The 26577-nt window shown below is 39.5% G+C and overlaps 1 protein-coding gene across 1 annotated transcript in view; it reads left to right on the plus strand.

The window, feature by feature from the left end:
- The window catches only part of LOC120988569 (venom factor-like), a 117913-nt gene that overhangs the window by 77282 nt on the left and 14054 nt on the right, over positions 1-26577 (plus strand). The window contains exons 33-38 of the mRNA XM_040416103.1: positions 4229-4274; positions 5105-5192; positions 5358-5447; positions 14962-15067; positions 25314-25403; positions 26203-26289. Of these exons, the coding sequence (XP_040272037.1) occupies positions 4229-4274; positions 5105-5192; positions 5358-5447; positions 14962-15067; positions 25314-25403; positions 26203-26289 (507 nt within the window). The remainder of the gene's footprint in view (positions 1-4228; positions 4275-5104; positions 5193-5357; positions 5448-14961; positions 15068-25313; positions 25404-26202; positions 26290-26577) is intronic.

A 26577-nucleotide genomic window follows, 5' to 3' on the forward strand; every position in this document is an offset into this window, starting at 1 on the left:
CCCAGGCAATTATAGTTGAAGCTTTCAGCCATCTAATGTCTATGAGGGAACTGGCACCGTATATCTCATGTATTTCCCTTTTTCGATAGAGTTCATGGTTGTATTATAAGGTGTACACCAGGGGCAACCGCACACAAGGGCTATACCATTCAAGGGGACTTAAGGGCCCCCTAAAACCTATTTGCTCCAAAGTTCTCCTCACCTCCATGCTCTGCCACACATAACTTCTTGATTGGATGTGTGCCAGTGTCAGGATCTTGTGTAAAATGGAGCCCAGAGGTGGAAAACATTAATACACTGATCTGTAGTCTGACTCTGTATTAACTTTTTTGCTCTGGTCTGGGATCTGGATTCATTTTAGTTCTAATATCAGACCTAATTTTATCTTTAGGCCTGGTCTGAGGTCTCATTATATTTTGGGAACTTGGTGGAGTCTGAATTAATGTAACTTCTGCCATAATTTTGGGACAGTTTAACCTTTGACTTAATCTGGGGGTCTGGGTCTTAATTTTGGTCTGGTCTGGGTCTGGAACAATTTTAACATCTGGACGAAGGTCTCAAAAAATTTTGGAGTTAGTCTATGGTCTCAACTAATTTTAGGGTTTAGTCTGAGATCATCTGATCTGAGATTTCTCATTAACTTTGAAGTTTAGTATGGGGCCTGAATTAATTTATTTGGGGGTCCTATCTGGATCACAATTCTGGTTTTGGTCTGGGATCTGAGGTCTCAATCGATGTTACGTCTGAGGTCTACGTTAATTTTGGTGTTTGGTTTTGGGTCTGTATTAACGCTAGGATCCGGTGTCGTTTTAAGATGTATTTATTTTAAAGTCTAATCTGAGATGATAATTTTATTTTGGAGTCCGGGATCTGAATTCATTTTGGAATCTAAATTTAAAAAAACATTTCTGAAGACTTTGGAGTCTCAATTCATAATGAAGCCTAAGGTCAAGTTTAAATTTGGGGTTTATTGGCATCTCGACTAACTTTGAGGCTTAGCGACAAAATACATTTAAGTTCTGTTATGAGGTCTCAATTTATTTTGGAGTCTAGTGTCTAAATTTATTTTGTTATATGGTCTGAGAATTGCACAGATTGACCTACTGTATACATAAAAATATACTGTTCTGTCTATCATTTTATATTGTATGGAGGTCCTTAGTAAAATAAAAAAAAAAAGGGGACTGTGTTTTCCTTGCATGAATTCAAAATTAAATATGTTACAATAATGGTTGACGCCCACTAGATTTTTGTGGAACCTCCACAAAGCTTAAAGGGGTTGGCCACCACAAGTATAAAAAAACAATAAAGTGCCCAGACAATAACTAAAGCCAAGAGGTATTTGTATAATAAGAGATATACTGTGTATATATAATATTTCTACTTCATTCAGCATAGCATTGCTCACATTGATGAGAGGCTGTGTGGGCGGAGCAGATGCAAAGTGAAAGTAAAAATCCCAGCATGCATCACAACAAGCATCTTCAGAGGAGCAGTCACATGACATCTCTGCCTACTTCTGAGGCCATAGTGACAACAACACCTCAGGTGTCATCTCATCAGTCCACCAGTCAAATAACTACATAGAGAAATCAACATAATGATAGCAATCCTGCATTCTCAGCATTGAATAAAGGTTACTGCTTTTCCCACAATGTGATATATATAAAATACATACCTGTGTGTGTATATGTACATAGTTGTACAGGGTGTGTGTATATATATATATATAATATGTGTGTGGAGATGGAGAGATATCTATCATCATTTACTGTATCTATTTACATCTCTATATCTATCTATATCTACTGTGGTGGAAGGTGTGTATTTATGACCCAGATACCTCAGATGGATGAGATAACTGAAATCCAGAAAGCTGCAGTCGTTTCAGCAAAGTGTAGTTTGCTGAGACAGGTTTGTTAAGATTCTGTTCTGGGTTTCTGCTGTTTTAAAGAGACCCAGGGTTAATGTCTGTGATTGACCATAATGCCGATCGCAGACAGATGCCATGGTCTTTTGTAACCACAGCATCTGAGGTGGCTTTACCCAAGAGTGCTGCACCACATATAGTGGCCCACAATGCACAGGTACCAGCCGAGTGCAGGCAGTTTGCAGATGTGGACCCATTCACTTCAATGGGTCTGCGATCCGCAAGATACGTTCTGCACAACAAAAAGATAGAACACGTTCACATTTTTTGCGGTGCAGAAGCACGGAGAGAAATCCTTTGGAAGCACTTTGTACTGCTTCCGTGGGCTTCTGATCCGTGCCTCCGCTCCATACCACTCTGTATCTTGCAGATTGCAGACCCATTCAAGTCAATGGGGTGTTTGCTGTCCGCAATACAGGAGCGGGACACACACACACTTGTGTGCATGAGCCCTAAGACTGCAAATGATAAATCACAGCAGTCTATAGGAGAAGCAATCTAAAGATCGCGTGTTCAGATCCCTTAGGAGGGCTTTTAAATAAGTAGGGCTTTTAAAAAAATTTAAATCATCCCTCTTTCTCCAAAATAAAGATAAAAATAAAGATACAGTAAAAATATAAATTATCTTTGGCACGGCCACTTAAAAAAAAAAGCTATCACTATTAAAATATGTATCCCATAGGGTGGACGGTATAACTGGGGAGAAAAAAAAGTCCAATTTGACTTTTTTTCATTGCTTCATAAAAAAATAATAATAATAATAATAAAAAGTGATCAAAAACCCACTCACCCACACACTCCAAAGTGGTATAAATAATAAAACCACAGATCACAACAAAAAAAATGAGCCCTCAGTCATCAACGTAGGAATAATTCTAAAACAGAAACGGGGATCAGAATATGGAGATGCAAAGAAAAGAATATATTTTTTTGAAATGATCTTTTTCAGTATTAAAAGAAAAACATTGCAAATGTGGTATCACTAATTACACTGTGGCAGATTTATTTATTTATTTTTTACATTACACCCCATCTGGATTTTACAGCTTTACACCACATCAAATTCAAAAGTAGATGGTGCCAATAGAAAATACTATTTATCCCCCCCAAAAAAAAAAAAAAGCCGTCTTACAGCTATTTGGATGGAAAATTATAAAAGTTATGGCTCCGGGAAGGCCAAAAGTAAAAATTGGAAAATGGCCTGGTCCTGAAGGGGTTAAAGGGGTTGTCCTTCGATATATTTATGACCTATCATCAAGATAGATCATCAATATCTGATCGGCAGGGGTCCCACACGCGGCACCCCGACGATCAGCTGTATGAAGAGGGTGCGGTGCTTCCTGGTCATTACACTATGCTGCGTTGTCTCCTCTGGAGCAGAGACGTAGTATAAATACAAGCACTGGCTCCATTCACCTGAATGCAGTGAGTACTTTTATTACACTGCACTTGCGAGACGACAAGCAGTATAATGAAGAGGAAGCAGCGCTCGCATGGAGCACTGCCTTCTCTTCATCCAGCTGATTGGCGGGGATGCCGTTCGTCAGGCCCCCACCGATCAGATGCTGATGACCTATCCTGAGAATATGTCATCAATAGATCTGGATGGACTCTTTAACCCTTTCAGGACCAAGCCATTTTTGGCAAATCTGACATGTGTCACTTTATCTGGTAATAACTTTAAAACGCTTTTACTTATCCAGATTGTTTTCTCGTCACATATTGTACTTCATGACAGTGGTAAAATTAAGTAAAATATTTCATTTTTATTTATAAAAAAAATACCAAATTTACCCAAAATTTAGAAAAATTTATAAATTTGCAAATTTCAATTTTTCCACTCTTATAATAGATAGTAATAACTCCAAAAATAGTTATTACTTTACATTGCCCATATGTCTACTTCATGTTTGGATCATTTTGTGAATGCCATTTTATTTTTTGGGTACGTTAGAAGGCATAGAAGTTTAGAAGCAAATCTTGAAATTTTTCAGAAAATTTCCAAAACCCACTTTTTAAGGACCAGTTCAGGACTGAAGTCACTTTGTGAGGCTTACATAATAGAAACCTTCCATTTTTACCCTGCCTCCAACAATGTTGTGTAACATACTTATATAGTGGCCTACCTCTTTAATCAAGTCCTGGAAGAGGTTTATCTTAGGCAAAAAAATGATGTTATTTTCATGCACATCTTGTAAACTACTATGATGGTTTTTATTTAAATATTCTAATTTGTTAATCGACTTGATGTTTTTGGTATATAATTATGTGTTTCTCTGGTTTTCTATCTTTTAACAGCTGGACATGATGCTTTGGAGACAATTTCTCTCAACATCTGCTTCAGGTTTGTCTTTAGCATGCTCTATGGTTTTTCGGTTTATATCTTTCTTGAGTCAAAAGATCTTTCAATTTATAACATCACTGTGAGGACACAGTGTTTGAAAGACAATAAATCCTATCTGAGTCACTCACACGCAAATAAAATTAATTCAGACTCCAGCCTAGACACCAAAATTAATGAATACCCTAAACATCGTAATATATTAAGATCCCTGACCAGACCCCTTTTTGTTTACTTACCACTCTTCATTCCCGAGTCCTCTTCTCCTTCAGGTTCTATCTCATACAAGGTCCTGACACTGGCCTGCAAGACCTAAAACCAGACTCTAAATTATAATTCAGACCACCCTAGAACATGAAAATGAACCCAAACCTTCTCATTCTGTTACAAAAACTTGGTGGACACATTTATGATCAGTAATTTTGAAGTCAGTCTAAGTACGGCACATAGGAAAGGTGTTAGATACGTGTATAAATGGACTTCTCCACATCCCTTGAACTTCACTCTACACTTTGTGTATAAAGGTTGGTTGGTCACTTGGATAGGATTTATTGACTTTGATAACAATGTGTAACACTAGAGTTTGTGTTTGAAGTCTGATTACAAAGTAGGAATGTTGGACTTTCCATTTACATCTATTTGGCTCCACTTGGCACTGATATCTCTTATACACTGAGAGTCACCGGTTACATTGACAGTATTTTTAGGGTCAGCCTTGACAAGTTAACAACACACTTTTTACTTCATAAAAAGTGAGCTAATAAAGTGTCTATATGTTAGAAGTTGATTATATCCAAAACCCATGGAATAACAAAAACTTGGGATATCCACAGACACCGCAAACCTGTAGATGCTACCATGTCCATCATTGATATTTCCATGATGACTGGATTCTCCCCAGATGAAAAAGATCTAAACAAGGCAAGTAAAGGTCAATAAAAAGGGATGTGGCACATGTATCATAGGAGAGCTTCTATTTTCATGTACATCGGGTAATACAGACATGTTATACTGACACAATGAGAACGTTTTTTGAAGATCAAGGCTGTTATGTTATCTTAACCAGAATATTGTTATGTTTTCCAGCTTAAGAATGGAGTGGACAAGTACATCTCTTTATTTGAGATAAACAAAGGGGCATTCGAAAAAGGAGCTCTAATCATCTACCTGCAGCAGGTGAGAAGTCAATTGGTTACATGTCCATTGCTGTTTCGTTTAACATTACAATAAGTAACATTTTATAAGGTTCATCTATAATACCATATCATATGTACTATACTATATAACATATAATAATATAGTTACGCATAAAAGGAAATAATATAGGATGCTCATGGTTGCACTCATGCCATACATACAAATGAATTCTATCTTCCATGACAACACCATACCTCTCAGAGACAGGAAACCTGCTTAAGGACATAAGAAAGGGTCTTTTCTTTCCCCTCAGCCATTTCCTGTCCTTACAAGGTAAGAAACATGACTGGAGCTCTTGAAAGCTCTGGTCATACATAGTGGCTCTTTAGCTACTGGGGCTTTATTGTGGTCCTGACTGGAGTCTCCCAGAGAAAAGTTTGGTACTTTTGTTGGTTTGCATGCAATAACATTTTGAAGGTGTCACAGACTAAAAAGGGTAAGGGTTGGATAGTTGATAGTGACACAATCATTTGTAGGAGGTCATCCGACTCTGGGAGAACAATTTTTAACATAACAAAAGAATGCTTATTGGGGAAAAACCTTTTTCTTAATAATTTTAAAGGGTTTTCTGACTTTTTTATACTGATGTCCTATGCTCTGGTCACCAGTATCTGATTGGTGGGGATCTAACACACATGTGAGTGCCGTGGCCTTCTTGCAGCTTACCCTATACCAGTGACATCACACTCATAGGTCACGTGGCTTAGGTGCAGCTCAGTTCCAGTTCCTGACTGTGATAGACATTTTAATTGCTGGTTGAAAAACCGGTTAAGGAACGTAGCTAAGTTCCTTTTTGATACATCAATTGCCAATGGAAAAGATATCCCTCAAAATGAAAATAAATTAAATTATTAAAGTTAAAGAAGTTCTGCGCTTTGTTTTAACTGATGATCTATCCTCTGGATAGATCATCAGCATCTGATCGGCGGGGGTCCGACACCCAGGACCCCCGCCGATCAGCTGTTTGAGAAGGCAGCGGCGCTCCAGCAGCGGCGCGGCCTTCTCACTGTTTACTGCCTGCCCAGTAACGTCACGACTAGTATCAACTAGCGTGGGCGGGGCTAAGCTCCATTCGAGTGAACAAAGCTTAGCCCCGCCCACGCTAGTTGATACTAGTCGTGACGTCACTGGGCCAGCGGTAAACAGCGAGAAGGCCGCAACGCTGCTGGAGCGCCGCTGCCTTCTCAAACAGCTGATCGGCGGCGGTCCCGGCTGTCGGACCCCCGCCGATCAGATGCTGATGATCTATCCAGTTAAAACAAAGTGCAGAACCCCTTTAAGCAAAAAGCATAGATGTGGTAGGCGATAACATGTGCTCGGCGGCACAAAATCAGAAACCATATGTCCTACCACAATCCGGGGTGTTCCAGTGCACATCCATGAATCCCGGAGGGAAAGCAAAAACCATCTATCCCTGGGCTGGATGATGATGTGGTATTGAAGAACAGGGTGGGCAAAGAACTGTCCCTGATATTGCCCTACAGGGGGTGCTATTCTGGCCCTGATAGCCTAACCACAGACCACCCACCCTGATAAGAGCGACCCCGTCTGGAACCTTACCCCTTACCCTATATAAAAATGGCCCTAGTAAGCCCCTAGCCCCTAGGCCCCTGACTTCCAGGTGATCACTATATAGATCTATATGTTTTTGACTCATTATAAAAGTATATCATAAGTATATTGCACCCCTCTGTGTATCACACATATATATATAGCACACCTATACTAGTCCTTAAAAGGACTTTTGTGACCCTATTAGCTAGCGATTTCTGTCCCTAACAGCCTGTCCCTGCTCCACACAGCAACCTCTCCCTACACTGGCAAAACACTGAATGTAAAATGACGGCCAGATCAGGTTTATTTATAAGGTAGGGAGTATGTCCATGTGCTGAAATGTCTCAATTGGCTGTCCTGTACCACCTGATGGATGTGTCATGGGTCAAAGTTCTTCATAATGTAAAAGAATATGGCGGGCGTGAATTTCTCCATATGTTTGCATGTTCGGCGGATCGCAAACACGCAAAGTTCGCCGCGAAACGACTGCCGGGCGAACCGCAAGGCCATCTCTACAGGGAGTGCAGAATTATTAGGCAAGTTGTATTTTTGAGGATTAATTTTATTATTGAACAACAACCATGTTCTCAATGAACCCAAAAAACTCATTAATATCAAAGCTGAATATTTTTGGAAGTAGTTTTTAGTTTGTTTTTAGTTTTAGCTATTTTAGGGGGATATCTGTGTGTGCAGGTGACTATTACTGTGCATAATTATTAGGCAACTTAACAAAAAACAAATATATACCCATTTCAATTATTTATTTTTACCAGTGAAACCAATATAACATCTCAACATTCACAAATATACATTTCTGACATTCAAAAACAAAACAAAAACAAATCAGTGACCAATATAGCCACCTTTCTTTGCAAGGACACTCAAAAGCCTGCCATCCATGGATTCTGTCAGTGTTTTGATCTGTTCACCATCAACATTGCGTGCAGCAGCAACCACAGCCTCCCAGACACTGTTCAGAGAGGTGTACTGTTTTCCCTCCTTGTAAATATCACATTTGATGATGGACCACAGGTTCTCAATGGGGTTCAGATCAGGTGAACAAGGAGGCCATGTCATTAGATTTTCTTCTTTTATACCCTTTCTTGCCAGCCACGCTGTGGAGTACTTGGACGCGTGTGATGGAGCATTGTCCTGCATGAAAATCATGTTTTTCTTGAAGGATGCAGACTTCTTCCTGTACCACTGCTTGAAGAAGGTGTCTTCCAGAAACTGGCAGTAGGACTGGGAGTTGAGCTTGACTCCATCCTCAACCCGAAAAGGCCCCACAAGCTCATCTTTGATGATACCAGCCCAAACCAGTACTCCACCTCCACCTTGCTGGCGTCTGAGTCGGACTGGAGCTCTCTGCCCTTTACCAATCCAGCCACGGGCCCATCCATCTGGCCCATCAAGACTCACTCTCATTTCATCAGTCCATAAAACCTTAGAAAAATCAGTCTTGAGATATTTCTTGGCCCAGTCTTGACGTTTCAGCTTGTGTGTCTTGTTCAGTGGTGGTCGTCTTTCAGCCTTTCTTACCTTGGCCATGTCTCTGAGTATTGCACACCTTGTGCTTTTGGGCACTCCAGTGATGTTGCAGCTCTGAAATATGGCCAAACTGGTGGCAAGTGGCATCTTGGCAGCTGCACGCTTGACTTTTCTCAGTTCATGGGCAGTTATTTTGCGCCTTGGTTTTTCCACACGCTTCTTGCGACCCTGTTGACTATTTTGAATGAAACGCTTGATTGTTCGATGATCACGCTTCAGAAGCTTTGCAATTTTAAGAGTGCTGTATCCCTCTGCAAGATATCTCACTATTTTTGACTTTTCTGAGCCTGTCAAGTCCTTCTTTTGACCCATTTTGCCAAAGGAAAGGAAGTTGCCTAATAATTATGCACACCTAATATAGGGTGTTGATGTCATTAGACCACACCCCTTCTCATTACAGAGATGCACATCACCTAATATGCTTAATTGGTAGTAGGCTTTCGAGCCTATACAGCTTGGAGTAAGACAACATGCATAAAGAGGATGATGTGGTCAAAATACTCATTTGCCTAATAATTCTGCACGCAGTGTACATACAGGTTCTGTATGGTATCCCGTGGCACATTTGCCTACAGATGTTGCAGCTGGGCCTGTAGATCCTGCACGTAGATCCTGCGCACACATAGGTTTCTGAAACTGGAGCCGCATCTGGTCCTATAAATGTTGGCCTGTCCATCTGGTAAATGGATAAGCCAAGGAAGTGATGCAATCACCTGGAAATAGTCAGGGCAGAGACCAGGGTGTGCAATGAAGGGGCCACCTGTGTCTGGATGGTGGACAAAAAAATTGTGGGAGCTTTTTCTTGTCAGTGGAGCAAATAATTCTCTCTTTGAGTTGTCTGTCTGGGTTATCTGGAGCCTGTTAACCATGTGTGCTTGCTCCCAACCCCTCCTAAAAGCTAGGTCTGAATGGCCTAGATGACAGACAATTCGTTAAAATGACCATCTTGCTTCTCTTAGGCTAATAATGCACCCCATCTTAAAGTGTGCCAACTGGGCAAAAAGTCTTTACGTCCTCTTGTTGCAAGACTTAGCGTCTAATTAGACCACATCTGTAATTATCAACTTTCTCTGACTATATCCATCCTCCATCTTCTGATATCACTATTGAGGATTTAAGTATAGCTAGATCCATGACTCTTTTTTATGACGCCAGCCCTGTCTTACAGTATCTTGGGTTGCTGAGGTTTGAGTAGCTAGAAGGCAATTTCAAAGGCCCTAGATGACAAAACACAGATCACACCCTACCATATATACAGGACTCATCAGAGCAGGGAACAGCTGGACCCAAATTAATATCAATATTTGCAATCGGCCCTGATATTGGGGCTCCTGCCTGATGGTAGTTGGGGTGCCCTTGGTGTTATGAGTGTTGTAAGGGTGCAAGTCATGAAATGTAGGTGCCGTTCCAAACAATTGGCAGTGCAAATCTTTCCAGAGAGCAACGTGTGGATATAAGTGAGGATGGGGGTTGTAGTACTCCCCTATATCTCTCCAAAGTCCCTCTCTTTGCAGAATCTAAGGCTGGCAATATGACTCTTGCAATGGTGGCTGTAATTTCCAGATGAGGGGTACAGAACTGAGATACGACTGGCCAGGTCATGTCTAAGTGTGAAGGGTGTTTAAGCAATGTCCCTCTCACTGCAGTAAAGTCTTCATCAACCTTAACCACCTGCCGCGACGCTAACGCCGAAAGGCGTCATTGCTGCGACGCTCCCAGGTCACACTAACGCCGATTGGCATCATCTCGCGTGAGCCAAGATTTCCTGTGAACGCGCGCACACAGAATCGGAAGGTAAGCGAGTGGATCTTCAGCCTGCCAGCGGCGATCGTTCGCTGGCAGGCTGTAGATGCGATTTTTTTAACCCCTAACAGGTATATTAGACGCTGTTTTGATAACAGCGTCTAATATACCTGCTACCTGGTCCTCTGGTAGTCCCTTTTGCTTTGATCGACCACCAGAGGACACAGGCAGCTCAGTAATAAGTAGCACCAAACACCACTACACTACACCCCCCTGTCACTTATTAACCCCTTATTAACCCCTGATCACCCCATATAGACTCCCTGATCACCCCCCTGTCATTGATCACCCCCCTGTAAGGCTCCATTCAGACGTCCATATGTTTTTTACGGATCCACGGATACATGGATCGGATCCGCAAAACACATACGGACGTCTGAATGGAGCCTTACAGGGGGGTGATCAATGACAGGGGGGTGATCACCCCATATAGACTCCCTGATCACCCCCCTGTCATTGATCACCCCCCTGTCATTGATCACCCCCCTGTAAGGCTCCATTCAGACGTCCGTATGTTTTTTACTTATACACGGATACATGGATCGGATTCGCAAAACACATACGGACGTCTGAATGGAGCCTTACAGGGGGGTGATCACCCCATATAGACTCCCTGATCACCCCCTTGTCATTGATCACCCCCTTGTAAGGCTGGCTCCATTCAGAGGTCCGTATGTGTTTTGCGGATCCACGGATCCATGGATCGGATCCGCAAAACACATACGGACGTCTGAATGGAGCCTTACAGGGGGGTGATCAATGACAGGGGGGTGATCACCCCATATAGACTCCCTGATCACCCCCCTGTCATTGATCACCCCCCTGTCATTGATCACCCCCCTGTAAGGCTCCATTCAGACGTCCGTATGTGTTTTGCGGATCCGATCCATGTATCTGTGGATCCGTAAAAAACATATGGACGTCTGAATGGAGCCTTTCAGGGGGGTGATCAATGACAGAGGGGTGATCAGTGACAGGGGGGTGATCACCCCATATGCACTCCCTGATCACCCCCCTGTCATTGATCACCCCCCTGTCATTGATCACCCCCCTGTAAGGCTCCATTCAGACATTTTTTTGGCCCAAGTTAGCGGAAATTGTTTTTTTTTTTCTTACAAAGTCTCATATTCCACTAACTTGTGTCAAAAAATAAAATCTCACATGAACTCACCATACCCCTCACGGAATCCAAATGCGTAAAAAATTTTAGACATTTATATTCCAGACTTCTTCTCACGCTTTAGGGCCCTTAAAATGCCAGGGCAGTATAAATACCCCACATGTGACCCCATTTCAGAAAGAAGACACCCCAAGGTATTCCATGAGGGGAATATTGAGTCCATGAAAGATTGACATTTTTGTCCCAAGTTAGCGGAAAGGGAGACTTTGTGAGAAAAAAACAAAAAAAAATCAATTTCCGCTAACTTGTGCCAAAAAAAAAATAATTCTATGAACTCGCCATGCCCCTCATTGAATACCTTGGGGAGTCTTCTTTCCAAAATGGGGTCACATGTGGGGTATTTATACTGCCCTGGCAATTTAGGGGCCCTAAAGCGTGAGAAGAAGTCTGGGATCCAAATGTCAAAAAATGCCCTCCTAAAAGGAATTTGGGCCCCTTTGCGCATCTAGGCTGCAAAAAAGTGTCACACATCTGGTATCGCCGTACTCAGGAGAAGTTGGGCAATGTGTTTTAGGGTGTCATTTTACATATACCCATGCTGGGTGAGATAAATATCTTGGTCAAATGCCAACTTTGTATAAAAAAATGGGAAAAGTTGTCTTTTGCCGAGATATTTCTCTCACCCAGCATGGGTGTATGTAAAATGACACCACAAAACACATTGCCCAACTTCTCCTGAGTACGGCGATACCAGATGTGTGACACTTTTTTGCAGCCTAGGTGGGCAAAGGGGCCCACATTCCAAAGAGCCCCTTTAGGATTTCACAGGTCATTTTTTACACATTTTGTTTTCAAACTACTTCACACACATTAGGGCCCCTAAATTGCCAGGGCAGTATAAATACCCCACAAGTGACCCCATTTTGGAAAGAAGACACCCCAAGGTATTCCGTGAGGGGCATGGCGAGTTCCTAGAATTTTTTTATTTTTTGTCCCAAGTTAGCGTAAAATGATGATTTTTTCTTTTTTTCTTACAAAGTCTCATATTCCACTAACTTGTGACAAAAAATAAAAAATTCCATGAACTCACTATGCCCATCACGAAATACCTTAGGGTGTCTTCTTTCCAAAATGGGGTCACTTGTGGGGTAGTTATACTGCCCTGGCATTCTAGGGGCCCAAATGTGTGGTAAGTAGTTTAAAATCAAAATCTGTAAAAAATGGCCGGTGAAATCCTAAAGGTGCTCTTTGGAATGTTGTCCCATTTGTCCACCTAGGCTGCAAAAAAGTGTCACACATCTGGTATCGCCGTACTCAGGAGAAGTTGGGCAATGTGTTTTGGGGTGTCATTTTACATATACCCATGCTGGGTGAGATAAATATCTCGTCAAAAGACAACTTTTCCCATTTTTTTTATACAAAGTTGGCATTTGACCCAACTTCTCCTGAGTACGGCGATACCAGATGTGTGACACTTTTTTGCAGCTTAGGTGGGCAAAGGGGCCCACATTCCAAAGAGCACCTTTAGGATTTCACAGGTCATTTTTTTCCACATTTTGATTTCAAACTACTTACCACACATAAGGGCCCCTAGAATGCCAGGGCAGTATAACTACCCCACAAGTGACCCCATTTTGGAAAGAAGACACCCCAAAGTATTTCATGATGGGCATAGTGAGTTCATGGAAGTTTTTATTTTTTGTCACAAGTTAGTGGAATATGAGACTTTGTAAGAAAAACATAAAATAAATAAATCATCATTTTCCGCTAACTTGTGACAAAAAATAAAAAGTTCTATGAACTCACTATGCCCATCAGCGAATACCTTAGCGTGTCTACTTTCCGAAATGGGGTCATTTGTGGGGTTTTCATACTGTCTGGGCATTGTAGAACCTCAGGAAACATGACAGGTGCTCAGAAAGTCAGAGCTGCTTCAAAAAGCGGAAATTCACATTTTTGTACCATAGTTTGTAAACGCTATAGCTTTTACCCAAACCATTTTTTTTTTTTACCCAAACATTTTTTTTTTATCAAAGACATGTAGAACAATAAATTTAGAGAAAAATTTATATATGGATGTCGTTTTTTAAAAAAAAAATTACAACTGAAAGTGAAAAATGTAATTTTTTTGCAAAAAAATCGGTAAATTTCGATTAATAACAAAGAAAGTAAAAATGTCAGCAGCAATTAAATACCACCAAATGAAAGCTCTATTAGTGAGAAGAAAAGGCGGTAAAATTAATTTGGGTGGTAAGTTGCATGACCGAGCAATAAACCGCTAAAGTTGTGGAGTGCCGATTTGTAAAAAAGGGCCTGGTCACTAGGGGGTCACTACTGTGGTCCTTAAGTGGTTAAACTGCAAATATCTTGTGTAATTTTTCAAACATTTTTGTTTCATTTTTGGTACTTAATATGCACACTTTTGGGGCATTTTTTTATGATTGCGTACTCATTTTGGGCTAAAAAAAACATTTTTTCAATTGATTTATTCAATTTTTTCAATTGGTTCTTTTTAATCCCTTCATGAAAATGCCCATTGACATTTTTGGATTAAAATTTTTTCTCCTAACATTCCAAAAGCCATAACTTTTTTTTATTTCAATTTTATTGACTGACTCTAATGTCCAACCATGCAGATTCTGGCCCTTTTAGATCTTTCCTTTCTCGTTCTTTCTAGAGCACTATGAAGTAGAGATAGCTGACTTGATGCAAACATCTCCAGAGACAATTGTTCTCTAGGCCTATTACTCTAAGGATTGAGCACATGTAGGTTCTCTCACTTCCTCAGCAAATCCACTATAACTGAACTACTACTAAGTCTAACACCTAACTTCCTACAGGGGAAAGTCAGGATTATTAACCTGTGACTAAACCATACTGAGATATGCTGGTACATTACAAGACATATTAACTGTATTAAATAACATTATATTAAAAGAACAGTTTGCAACTACCCTATTCTAGGGTATTGAACACACCACATTGACACCCTGGACACATTTTTTAATGAAAGACCGAGATACGTGCTTTCCATACCCGTGCATCAAAAACGTACCATAGGTCATGGTGCATCAGAGGGCCTCTCTATAAGAAAAGGGGCCGCCCATAAATCATTCCTGGTCCCTCTGACCCAGAAGGCTCCTACATGGGACCAGGACTAGTGGCCCTTCCACAGCCAAAGCTGGAGAAGTGCCAGTTTTGCTCTGGCTTCCACCCCAAGTGTTGGCCAAGAGCCAAATTTGAGGTCTGGGGTTTGCAGGGGGGTGAGGAACTAGATGGCAAATGTTAACTTGACATTGACTTGGCATGGCTTTCTTTCTTTCTTTAGGAAGAAGGCTGCAGTAATCTACATTTCTGTTATATTTTCATGCTGTAATTTAGGTTGTCACAATGTTGGAGGAATCCATTTCCACAGGGACTATGATCTTCAACTTTTTTTTTTTTTTTATGTATTTTTTATCCCGGCAGGTCTCGCACAGTGAGGAACAATGTCTGAAGGTTAAACTTAACAGAAATTTAAATGTGGGACTTGTCCAACCTGGATCCATCACAATCTATGACTATTATTCACCAGGTAACTTTATAGACTTGGGAAACTGAAATGGAAAACCTTTAGTCCTCAGATCGCTATAAAAAAGCAACACACCATTTATACTGCAACCCAACCTTCTACAGTATGTACTGTAATCGGATGAAATATTAGAAGCTGTATGGCCCCAATAGCTAAAAATAGTTCAAACATGAAAAAACAGGTTAGAAAATTAGTAATGATCTCAAAAACTTAAAATAACATTGTACAGATAGTGCTAATGAAAATGGGAAACTTTCTGTTTCCTGTAGCTCACATTTCTGCTGTGTAGACTGGGACATATCGGAAGAGTCATTTCATTATTAGAGGGCAGGGAGTGTAATGACAGATCACAATTGGACTGTATTCTGGAGGCCTAGATAATACATTATAGATTGTACACACAGATACAACTGTATATGAAGCTCCTTTGCTACTCCCTGGTCTCTTTAGATGGCGGCAAAGTCCTGGAGACTGTACTGTCTATTAACACTTTTCTCCTCATTAACTCCTACTTTATTGCATCTGCTATAATGCACACACAGCCTGCTGTACTGTCTATACAGACAATACCTGAAGGTTTGTGGGTGTCTCTAATATGTCCATCCCTAGTAGGTTATCCATGGGGTCTTCTGGTACTTAGCGAAATAAAGTCAGTCCAATAAAGTCCAATATGCCAGCAATGGAAATACACAGGCAATCCATTCCATCCATTCTATAGCTTCCAGCACCAGCGGCTGCCCAAAACAGCTGATTGGTGAAGTTTCCAGGTGTTCCAGTTGACACCCACTGATCCAATATTGATGAATCAATATCAAATTCCTGGAAAATCCCATTTCAACTTATTTTCTATCTTTTTTGGTACTTAAAATTTAAAGGCTATGCACACTTTAGTAATTTGGTGTCTCTGACAGCCATAGCATTGGCTGTAAGTGTATTATTATGTAATTTACTTACAACCTGCTTGCCTGGATCTTACAGCCAATGCATTACAATACAGAAGTATTGTAATGCATTGTAAAGGGGATCAGACCCCAAAAAGTTGAAGTCCCAGAGTGGGACAAAAAAAAAGTTAAAAAAAAAAAAGTTAAAAAAATAAAGTTTTCCAAAAAAATTAAAATAAAAATAAAAAATTAAAAGTTTCAAGTAAAAAAAAATAGTCCTTTTCCCAAAAGCGTCTGTATCGACCGGCTCTATAAAAATATCACATGACCTAACCACTCAGGTGAACAACGTCAAAAAAATAAAATAAAAGCTGTGCTAAATGAACCATTTTTTGTCACCTTACATCAGTAAAAGTGCAACACCAATCGATCAAAAAGGCTTATACCCCTCAAAATAGTACCAATTCAACCGTCATCTCATCCCACAAACAATGAGCCCCTACCTAAGACAATCGCCCAAAAAAAAATAATATATGGCTCTCAGACTATGGAGACACTAAAACATGATTTTTTTTGTTTTAAAAACACTGTTATTGTGTAAAACTTAAATAAATACCGTATATACTCGAGTATAAGACGAGTTTTTTGGCACATATTTTTGTGCTAAAAAAGCCCCCTCGTCTTATACTCGAATCTAGTCTAGCTCCGGTAATAGCAGGCAGTGCGGGGGGTGGCGCTCACTTACTGACGTCACGCGCCTGCGCCGCCTAGTGGGAGCAGGCGCGTGACGTCAGTAAGTGAGCGCCGCCCCCCGCACTGCCTGCTATTACCGGAGCTAAGACAAAGTACCGGTAAGATATCCAAATAATCAGAGTAGATCTCAGCAATGAGCGATGATTAAAGTTAAAGTACGGTAGTTACTGATTACGGTAGTTTATAAATATACTGCTGTGAGCGTCGGGGAGGGGGATCTGTGGATGGCAGTGCCATCCACAGATCCCCCTTAAGTGCCATCCACAGATCCCCCCTCCCCTAAACAGTGCCATCATGGCACTGTTTAGGAGAGGGGGGATCTGTGGATGGCACTGTTTAGGGGGGATCTGTGGATGGCACTGTTTAGGGGGGAGATCTGTGGATGGCTCCCTGTATTTAATGCACTCTGCATTAAATACAGGGAGTCAGAGTCAGACTCCCATCAATCTGAGTCACCCTCTTGCAGATGTGTGTATATAATGTAGAGTGTGTGCATTATATACACATACACTCTGCATTATAGCTGCATTTCCCACCCTAGTCTTATAATCGAGTCAATAATTTTTCCCATTTTTTGGGGGTAAAATTAGGGGCCTCGGCCTATACTCGGGTCGGCTTATACTCGAGTATATACGGTAAATAAAAATTATACATATTAGGTATTGCCGCATCTGTAACAACCTGCTCTATAAAAATACCACATGACCTAACCTCTCAGATGAACACCGTAAAAAATAAATAAAAACAATTTTTTGTCACCTTACATCACAAAAAGTGTGATAGCAAGCGATCAAAAAGTCATATGCACCCCAAAATAGTGCCAATAAAACCGTCATCTCATCCCGCAAGAATGATGCCCTACCTAAGACAATCGCCCCAAAAAAAAAGATATGGCTCTCAGAAATGATATTGTTGTGTAAAACTTAAATAAATAAAAAAAATATACATATTAGGTATTGCCACGTCAGTAATGGCCTGCTGTAAAAAATATCACATGACCTAACCCTTCAGGTGAACACCGTAAAAAATAAATAATTTTTTGTCACCTTACATCACAGAAAGCGTAATACCAAGCGATCAAAAAGTCATATGCATATACCAGTCAAACCATCATCTTATAAGAAAAGAATGAGACCCTACTTAAGACAGTTGCTTAAAAAATAAATAAAAAACTATGGCTTTCAGAATATGGAGACACTAAAAAAATATTTTTTTTTAAAAATGCTTTATTATGTAAAACTGAAACAAACAAATAGCACATGATCTAAGCTGTCAGATGAACGTTATAAATAAAAAATAATAAAAACGGTGCCAAAACTGCTATTTTTTGTTACCTTGCCTCACAAAAAGTGTAATATAGAGCAACCAAAAATCATACAGTGCAGACCAAAAGTTTGGACACACTTTCTCATTCAAAGACTTTTCTTTATTTTCATGACTATGAAAATTGTAGATTCACCCTGAAGGCATCAAAATTATGAATTAACACATGTGGAATTATATACATAACAAAAAAGTGTGAAACAACTGAAAATATGTAATATTCTAGGTTCTTCAAAGTAGCCACCTTTTGCTTTGATTACTGCTTTGCACACTCTTGGCATTCTCTTGATGAGCTTCAAGAGGTAGTCCCCTGAAATGGTTTTCACTTCACAGGTGTGCCCTGTCAGGTTTAATAAGTGGGATTTCTTGCCTTATAAATTGGGTTGAGACCATCAGTTGCGTTGTGGAGAAGTCAGGTGGATACACAGCTGATAGTCCTACTGAATAGACTGTTAGAATTTGTATTATGGCAAGAAAAAAGCAGCTAAGTAAAGAAAAACGAGTGGCCATCACTACTTTAAGAAATGAAGGTCAGTCAGTCCGAAAAATTGGGAAAACTTTGAAAGTGTCCCCAAGTGCAGTCACAAAAACCATCAAGCGCTACAAAGAAACTGGCTCACATGCGGACCGCCCCAGGAAAGGAAGACAAAGAGTCACCTCTGCTGCGGAGGATAAGTACATCCGAGTCACCAGCCTCAGAAATCGCAGGTTAACAGCAGCTCAGATTAGAGACCAGGTCAATGCCACACAGAGTTCTAGCAGCAGACACATCTCTAGAACAACTGTTAAGAGGAGACTGTGTGAATCAGGTCTTCATGGTAGAATATCTGCTAGGAAACCACTGCTAAGGACAGGCAACAAGCAGAAGAGACTTGTTTTGGCTAAAGAACACAAGGAATGGACATTAGACCAGTGGAAATCTGTGCTTTGGTCTGATGAGTCCAAATTTGAGATCTTTGGTTCCAACCACCGTGTCTTTGTCCGACGCAGAAAAGGTGAAGGATGGACTCTACATGCCTGGTTGCCACCGTGAAGCATGGAAGAGGAGGTGTGATGGTGTGGGGGTGCTTTGCTGGTGACACTGTTGGGGATTTATTCAAAATTGAAGGCATACTGAACCAGCATGGCTACCACAGCATCTTGCAGCGGCATGCTATTCCATCCGGTTTGCGTTTAGTTGGACCATCATTTATTTTTCAACAGGACAATGACCCCAAACACACCTCCAGGCTGTGTAAGGCCTATTTGACCATCAAGGAGAGTGATGGGGTGCTGCGCCAGATGACCTGGCCTCCACTGTCACCGGACCTGAACCCAATCGAGATGGTTTGGGGTGATCTGGACCGCAGAGTGAAGGCAAAAGGGCCAACAAGTGCTAAGCATCTCTGGGAACTCCTTCAAGACTGTTGGAAGACCATTTCAGGTGACTACCTCTTGAAGCTCATCAAGAGAATGCCAAGAGTGTGCAAAGCAGTAATCAAAGCAAAAGGTGGCTACTTTGAAGAACCTAGAATATGACATATTTTCAGTTGTTTCACACTTTTTTGTTATGGATATAATTCCACATGTGTTAATTCATAGTTTTGATGTCTTCAGTGTGAATCTACAATTTTCATAGTCATGAAAATAAAGAAAACTCTTTAAATTAGAAGGTGTGTCCAAACTTTTGGTCTGTACTGTATGTACCCTAAAATAGTCCGAAAAAAACTGCCACCTTATCCCTTAGTTTCCAAAATGGGGTCACTTTTTTGGAGTTTCTACTTTAGGGGTACATCATGGGGTCTTCAACTGTGACATGGCAGCTTAAAATTATCCCAGTGAAATCTGCCCTCTAAAAACCATATGGTGCTCCTTTTCTTCTGTGCCCTGCCATGTACAGCAGTTTATGACAACATATGGGGTGTTTCTGTAAACTACTGAATATTACAGTTTTGTTTGGCTGTTAACCTTTGCTTTGTTAGTGGAAAAAGATGGATTAAAATGGAAAATCTTCCAAAAAAGTGAAATTTTGAAATTTCATCTCCATTTTCCATTAATTCTTGTAGAACACCTAAAGGGTTAACAAAGTTTGAAAAATCAGTTTAGAATACCTTGTAGGGTGTAGTTTCTAAAATGGGGTAATTTTTGGGTGGTTTCTATTATGTAAACCTCACACAGTGACTTCAGACTTGAACTGGTCCTTAAAAATTGGGTTTTGGAAATTTTCTGAAAAATTTCAAGATTTGCTTCAAAACTTCTAAGCCTTCTAACGTCCCCAAAAAAATAAAATGGCATTCACAAAATGATCAAAACATTAAGTAGACATATGGGAAATGTAAAGTAATAACTATTTTTGGAAGTATTAGTATCTATTATAAAAGTAGAGAAATTTAAATTTGGAAATTTGCAAATTTTTCCACATTTTTGGTAAATTTGGTATTTTTTTCTAAATAAAAATGAAATTTTTTGACTCAATTTTAACACTGTCATGAAGTACAATATGTGACGAGAAAACAATCTCAGAATGGACTGGATAAGAAAAAGTGTTTTAGAGTTATTACCACATAAAGTGACACATGTCAGATTTGCAAAAAATGGCCTGGTCCTTAAGGTGAAAAACGGCAGGGTCCTTAAGGGTTTAATTCTGTTCAAAAATGCATTTACTGTGTAAAACTTAACAAAAATAAAAATGATAGATATATTAGGTATCGTCACGTCCGTAACAACCTGTTCTATAAAAATATCACATGAGATGCCCCCTCAGGTTAATGCTATAAAAAATGTTTTAAAAAACTATGCCAAAACTGCCATTTTTTGTCACCTTGCCTCACAAAAAGTGTAATACCAAGCGATCAAAAAGTCTTATGTACCCCAAAATTGTATGATTAAAACCACCATCTCATCTTACAAAAAATGATACCCTACCTAAGACAATCGCTAGAAAAAAAAAGGCTAGTCAGAAAATGGCAACACAAAAACAAGATTTAATCCTGTTCAAAAATGCATTTACTGTGTAAAACTTAACAAAAATAAAAATAATAGACATATTGGGTATCGCCGCATCCATAACAATCTGCTCTATTAAATTATCACATTATTTGCCCCCTCAGATGAATACTGTAAAAAATAAATAAAAAAAATACGCCAAAACCATTCTAGCAAAACCTGCCTCCAAAATCCATATGGCGCTCCTTTCCTTCTGACCACTGTCAGGTGCCCATAGAGCAGTTTACCACCACATATAGGGTATAAATTGCAGAATCAGAGTAATGCATATTGAGGTTTAGTTTGCTGATGACCCTTGCTGTGGTGCAAGAAAAAATTGATTAACATGAAAAATCTGCATACAATTTTTTGAAACTTTGCTTCCATTTTCCTTTAATTCTTGTGGAACACCTAAAGGGTTAACAAAGTTTGTAACATCAGTTTTGAATAATATGAGGGGTGTAGTTTCTAAAATGGAGTCATTTATGGGTAGTTTCCATTACGTAAGCCCCTCTAAATCACTTTATAACTGAATTGGTGCTTAAAAAAAGGTATTGGAAATTTTGTTGAAAATTTGAAAAATGGCTTCTAAACTTCTAAGCCTCCTAACATCCTAAAAAAATAAAATGACATTTACAAAATGATGCCAACTTAAAGCAGACATATGGGGACTGTTGACTGATAACTATTTTATGAGGCATTACTATCTGTCTTAAAAGTAGAGAAATTAAAATTTAGAAAATTGTGAATTGTTCTAAATTGTTGGTAAATTTGGGATTTTTTTTATAAATAAAGGAAAAATATACTGACTCAAATTTAGCACTGTCGTGAATGTATAATGTGTCATGAGAAAACAGTCTCAGAATGGCTTGGATAAGTAAAAGTGTTCCAAAGTTATTACCACATAAAGTGACACATGTTGGATTTGCAAAAAATTGCCTGGGCAGGAAGGTGAAAACTGGCCTGGGGTAGAAAGGGTTAAGTCACATTCATATCAGTAAGATAATAATTGAGCTATAATGAGTGTTTAGGAGGTCAGAGATCAGAGATAAGGAGTTGTCAGCTGAGCTGCCTGACTGAACAGAGTGAAAATTCAGAGCCTGTTGCTAGAAAAACTCAAGGCTGCACAGAGACTGGGGTTCGAAATGTTTAATAAAGACCAACTGAAAGTTTATACCCAAAGCTCCTTTGAAAAATGAAAGGTGGAATATGGTTGCCATTAGAGATGAGTGAATTTCTTCAAAATTCTATTTGGCTGCTTCGCTGAATTGTAAAATGCAAAATCGAATATTCGTAATTATTTCATTTATTGCGAATAATATGCGATTAAATTAATCGTACGATTTTATTTTTCCTTTTTTCTGTATAAGGCAACGTTTCTATGACTATGGCTAGGCTAATATGTGTATTTTACGAATATTCTTAATATTGCTCTAACTTACTCTTTTAGAATATTCGTAATATTCTAAAAGACGAAGTTAGAGCAATATTACGAATTTTCGTAAAATACACATATAGATTGTAATTTAGCTAATATAGTGCTATAATCCTTTTTTTTTCTCAATTTTTTTTGCCTCTTCTGAACTTCAGTTTTGGAAAATATGTACACTATTAAAAAAATTACTATAGCAGTATATTAGCTAAATTACAATCTATATGTGTATTTTACGAATATTCTTAATATTGCTCTAACTTCGTCTTTTAGAATATTCGTAATATTCTAAAAGACGGAGTTAGAACAATATTACGAATATTCTAAAAGACGAAGTTAGAGCAATATTAAGGATATTCGTAAAATACACATATAGATTGTAATTTAGCTAATATACTGCTATAGTAATTTTTTTAATAGTGTACATATTTTCCAAAACTGAAGTTCAGAAGAGGCAAAAAAAATTAGACAAAAAAAAAGGATTATAGCACTATATTAGCTAAATTACAATCTATGTGTATTTTACGAATATTCTTAATATTGCTCTAACTTCGTCTTTTAGAATATTCGTAATATTGCTCTAACTCCGTCTTTTAGAATATTACGAATATTCTAAAAGACGAAGTTAGAGCAATATTAAGAATATTCTAAAATACGAAGTTAGAGCAATAATATTCCACTTTGGCATACCTGCTCCCCGACAAGCGTCCCCGTCACCATGGCAATGCCTGTGGGTTAGAATATACCATCGGATCTGAGGTTTTACGATCTCAGGGAAAACTCAAATCCGATGGTATTTTCTAACCCACAGGCGTTCCCATGGTGACGGGGACGCTTGTCGGGGTGTTTGTTGTATGCTGAAGTTGATTAAATAACGATTTTGTCATGCGCTCGGGCACACATATTAACCATTACGATTTTTCTGTTGTAATATTCGTGAACTCGAATATTATAACCGAGATTATTGGTTTCGATTAGAATAGGACGAATATTCTAAAATTGAATATACAGCAATATATTCTTTATTTCGAATATTCCGGTCCATCTGAAAACGTGATTCCTTCCAGCTTCAATTCAGTTGCTTGTGGGCCAATGGCTCATTGACCCAAAAGCAAGAAGCAGGGAGGAATCATATATTTTCAGATGAAAAAATAAATAAAATAAATATGAATATTCGATTTCGCGAATATATGGAACTATATTCTAAATATTCGCGAAATCTCGAAATTGCGATATTCGAGATAAAAATTCGAAATTCTAATATTTGCGCTCAACACTAGTGGGTACAATGACAGGGAGCTGCGATAGCACTGCTCCCCATCATTGTACCCCTCAGATGCCGCGATCATGTATGCATCTTAGAGTAAAAACAGAGTAAAATTAACAGAAAAAAATAACATCATACTTACCACCTCTATTTGCTCGCGATGGGCCAGCCGCCGGCATCTTGCTTGAAGATCTGGTGCAAAATCTCGCGGAGCCCGTTGTCACGCCGGCCACGTGGTGACTTCATACTTTACCACGCACGGGATTTTTCGAGCAAATGGAGGAGATAATTATAATTATTTTTTTTTTTTACGCTATTTCAGGTTAAATCAATTTGCTACCGTGAAGCACAAGGAAATTCACTTAACTCTAGTTGCTATAGATAACTAAGCCAGTTTTTTTTTTACTTCAGTTTTGATAAATCTCCTCCATAATCTTTAAAAAATATTAAAGGGCTTCTGTCACCCCCCAAACATCAATTTTCAGTTTTTGACTTAATATATTTGCTAATGTTTAAAGATTTGATATATACCCCTCTTACCTCGGACTTTAGTGATATGTAAATTTCTTCACTACCAGCAAGTTGGACAGGCTTGCTCATAGCCGCCGCATCCTCTGTCTGAAAAAACGCCCCCTCCTCCACTTGATTGACAGGTCCAGCGAGCGCTCTCATCCTCCAGCTGGCCCTGCCTGCAGCTCAAATCCCACGCCTGCGCCGTACCGGTCCTCATTCGGCGCAGGTGCTCTGAGAGAAGGACGCTCGCTTGGCTGCTCCTTCCTCAGTGCGACTGCGCCGATGACGTCAGCCCTACACCCGGAAGAGAAGTCTATATATTAAGTCAAAAACTGAGAATTAAAAAAAATAAAAAATAAATAATAATTTTTTAATTTTTTATTGTCCTGAAGAAGGGGGATGTTCTACCCCCAAAACGCGTAGACTTTCTTTAAATAAAAGATTACCTTTAATGGTACTTCCTAGAGTGATGACCTTCTTTTCTGCATCAGCGCCACCAAGTATGGTCTGAACTTTTTTTCACTTTCCTGTATAAAAACTGAAAATTGGTGTTTGGGGGGTGACAGAAGCCCTTTAAGTATTTTTACTGCCTGTGTGTTTATGCAAAATGCACAGGCATCTTTTTATAGGTAATAGCACAGGTTAGCCCTGAGTACCTTTGTTAGGCCCAAGGCTGTTCCTTAAAACCACCATCATACAAGGTGTATAACTAGTAAACAAAATTAGATTCCCCCTTCCTTCTAATACCATAATCGCTATTAACGGAAAATCATGACGACTAAACAGCCAGGAACAGAGTTTTTATAGGGGTCACAGTTGTCAGTGGCAAACTTTCCCTCATCTTTGGCTGATTGCTCGGGTAAAACGGCAAAAGCACTGGCCACAATATCAAAGTCCAAGAGAAGCCAGGCAGTTGGTACTGTATGAATCACAATTCCCTAGTAGCAAATCTGTTTTTGATCATGTCTTCTGATGAAAGTAGTCCTGCCATTGATGTGAGGATAGGGCAGATACAGTATATTTTCAAAAAATTAATTTAGTTGGGGGAACCTCTTTAATGAGGCAAAACAGCAAGTACCTAGAGATTATAACCAGTATCCTTTTTCTCTCCTATAGAAAGTCGCTGTCAAAAGTTCTACCACACCCAAGAAGAAAACAAGTTATTTGGTCGCATTTGTCGGGGAAATGTGTGTCAATGTGCTGAAGGTAAAGTATATTTGTAAACTCCTCCAGATACTGAATGTATTCACTTTTACCCCTCCACTGTGCACATCGGGACAAGCGATGTGGTGGTGAAAACTCAGGATTGAAAAGGACTGCCACACAAAGAGAAGTGATGATCTACGTAATATGTCTGGTATGGAGTCAGTATTTTACGGATAGCCTTGGGCCTTGATTTAAGAAGAACCCAGTCTCCACTCTGTTTAAGGGGACAGCTGGTCTGGGGTCTGTATTAGTTCAGAGTCTCTGGAGGCTCTAAATATATTCAAGGATCTGGTCTGGGGTCTGTATTAGTTCAGTGTCTTTTGAGGCTATAAAAATATTTAGGGATATCGTCTAGGGTCTGTAAAAGTTCAGGGTCTCTTGAGCCTATAAAAATATTTAGGGATCTCGTCTGGGGTCTGTAAAAGTTCAGGGTCTCTGGAGGCTATAAATATATTTAGGAATCTGATCTGAGGTCACCATCTGTATCAGTTGGTTGGGTCTGGTATATATATTTAGAAATCTGATCTGGGGCCTGTAATTGTTTAGGGGATCTGGTCTTTGGGGGAATATTAGCTTAGGGTGTCTGTATTCATTTTGGGGTTTGACAAAAATATATACTGTGTGCACTATTTGAGATTAAAATGTCATAAGTTTGGGTCATGTCCCATATACAGTAAGTAGGTATTGGCCTGAAGCCAAAACTTTTGTGCGCCATATTATACTTCCCTTGTCACTATCTCCCTGATGTCCCTTCTCAGACTTTATTTTTCCTGATTTAACAACTTTTATCCATTTTCAGGCAACTGCTTGATGAAACAAGAGACAACAGACAAAAACAGAGCTTTTGATCGAATGACTAAAGCCTGCAAATCTGGAGTAGACTATGGTGAGCTATAACTATTACACTTCTATAAGCCAATCAGCATCATCATTATGCCTTCACAACAGTCCAGCTAGAAGTCCAGCTCATAAAATATTTAAATCTCTTCTGTTCATTTCACCTATTTATGTCATTCTGCACAATTCCTACTTTGGGACTGTTGGAAAGTTGCACAGTTTTTGTCCCAGGGTAATTTCTATCAACATACATATACAGATGGGGTTCTTGCCATATATTGAAACTTGCTGCATGTTTTTGTTGCTCCTGGTTTGTTCTACTCCCACTATTAACTGA

Source organism: Bufo bufo, chromosome 1, assembly GCF_905171765.1.
Source record: "Bufo bufo chromosome 1, aBufBuf1.1, whole genome shotgun sequence".
In the NCBI taxonomy this organism is placed as follows: domain Eukaryota; kingdom Metazoa; phylum Chordata; class Amphibia; order Anura; family Bufonidae; genus Bufo; species Bufo bufo.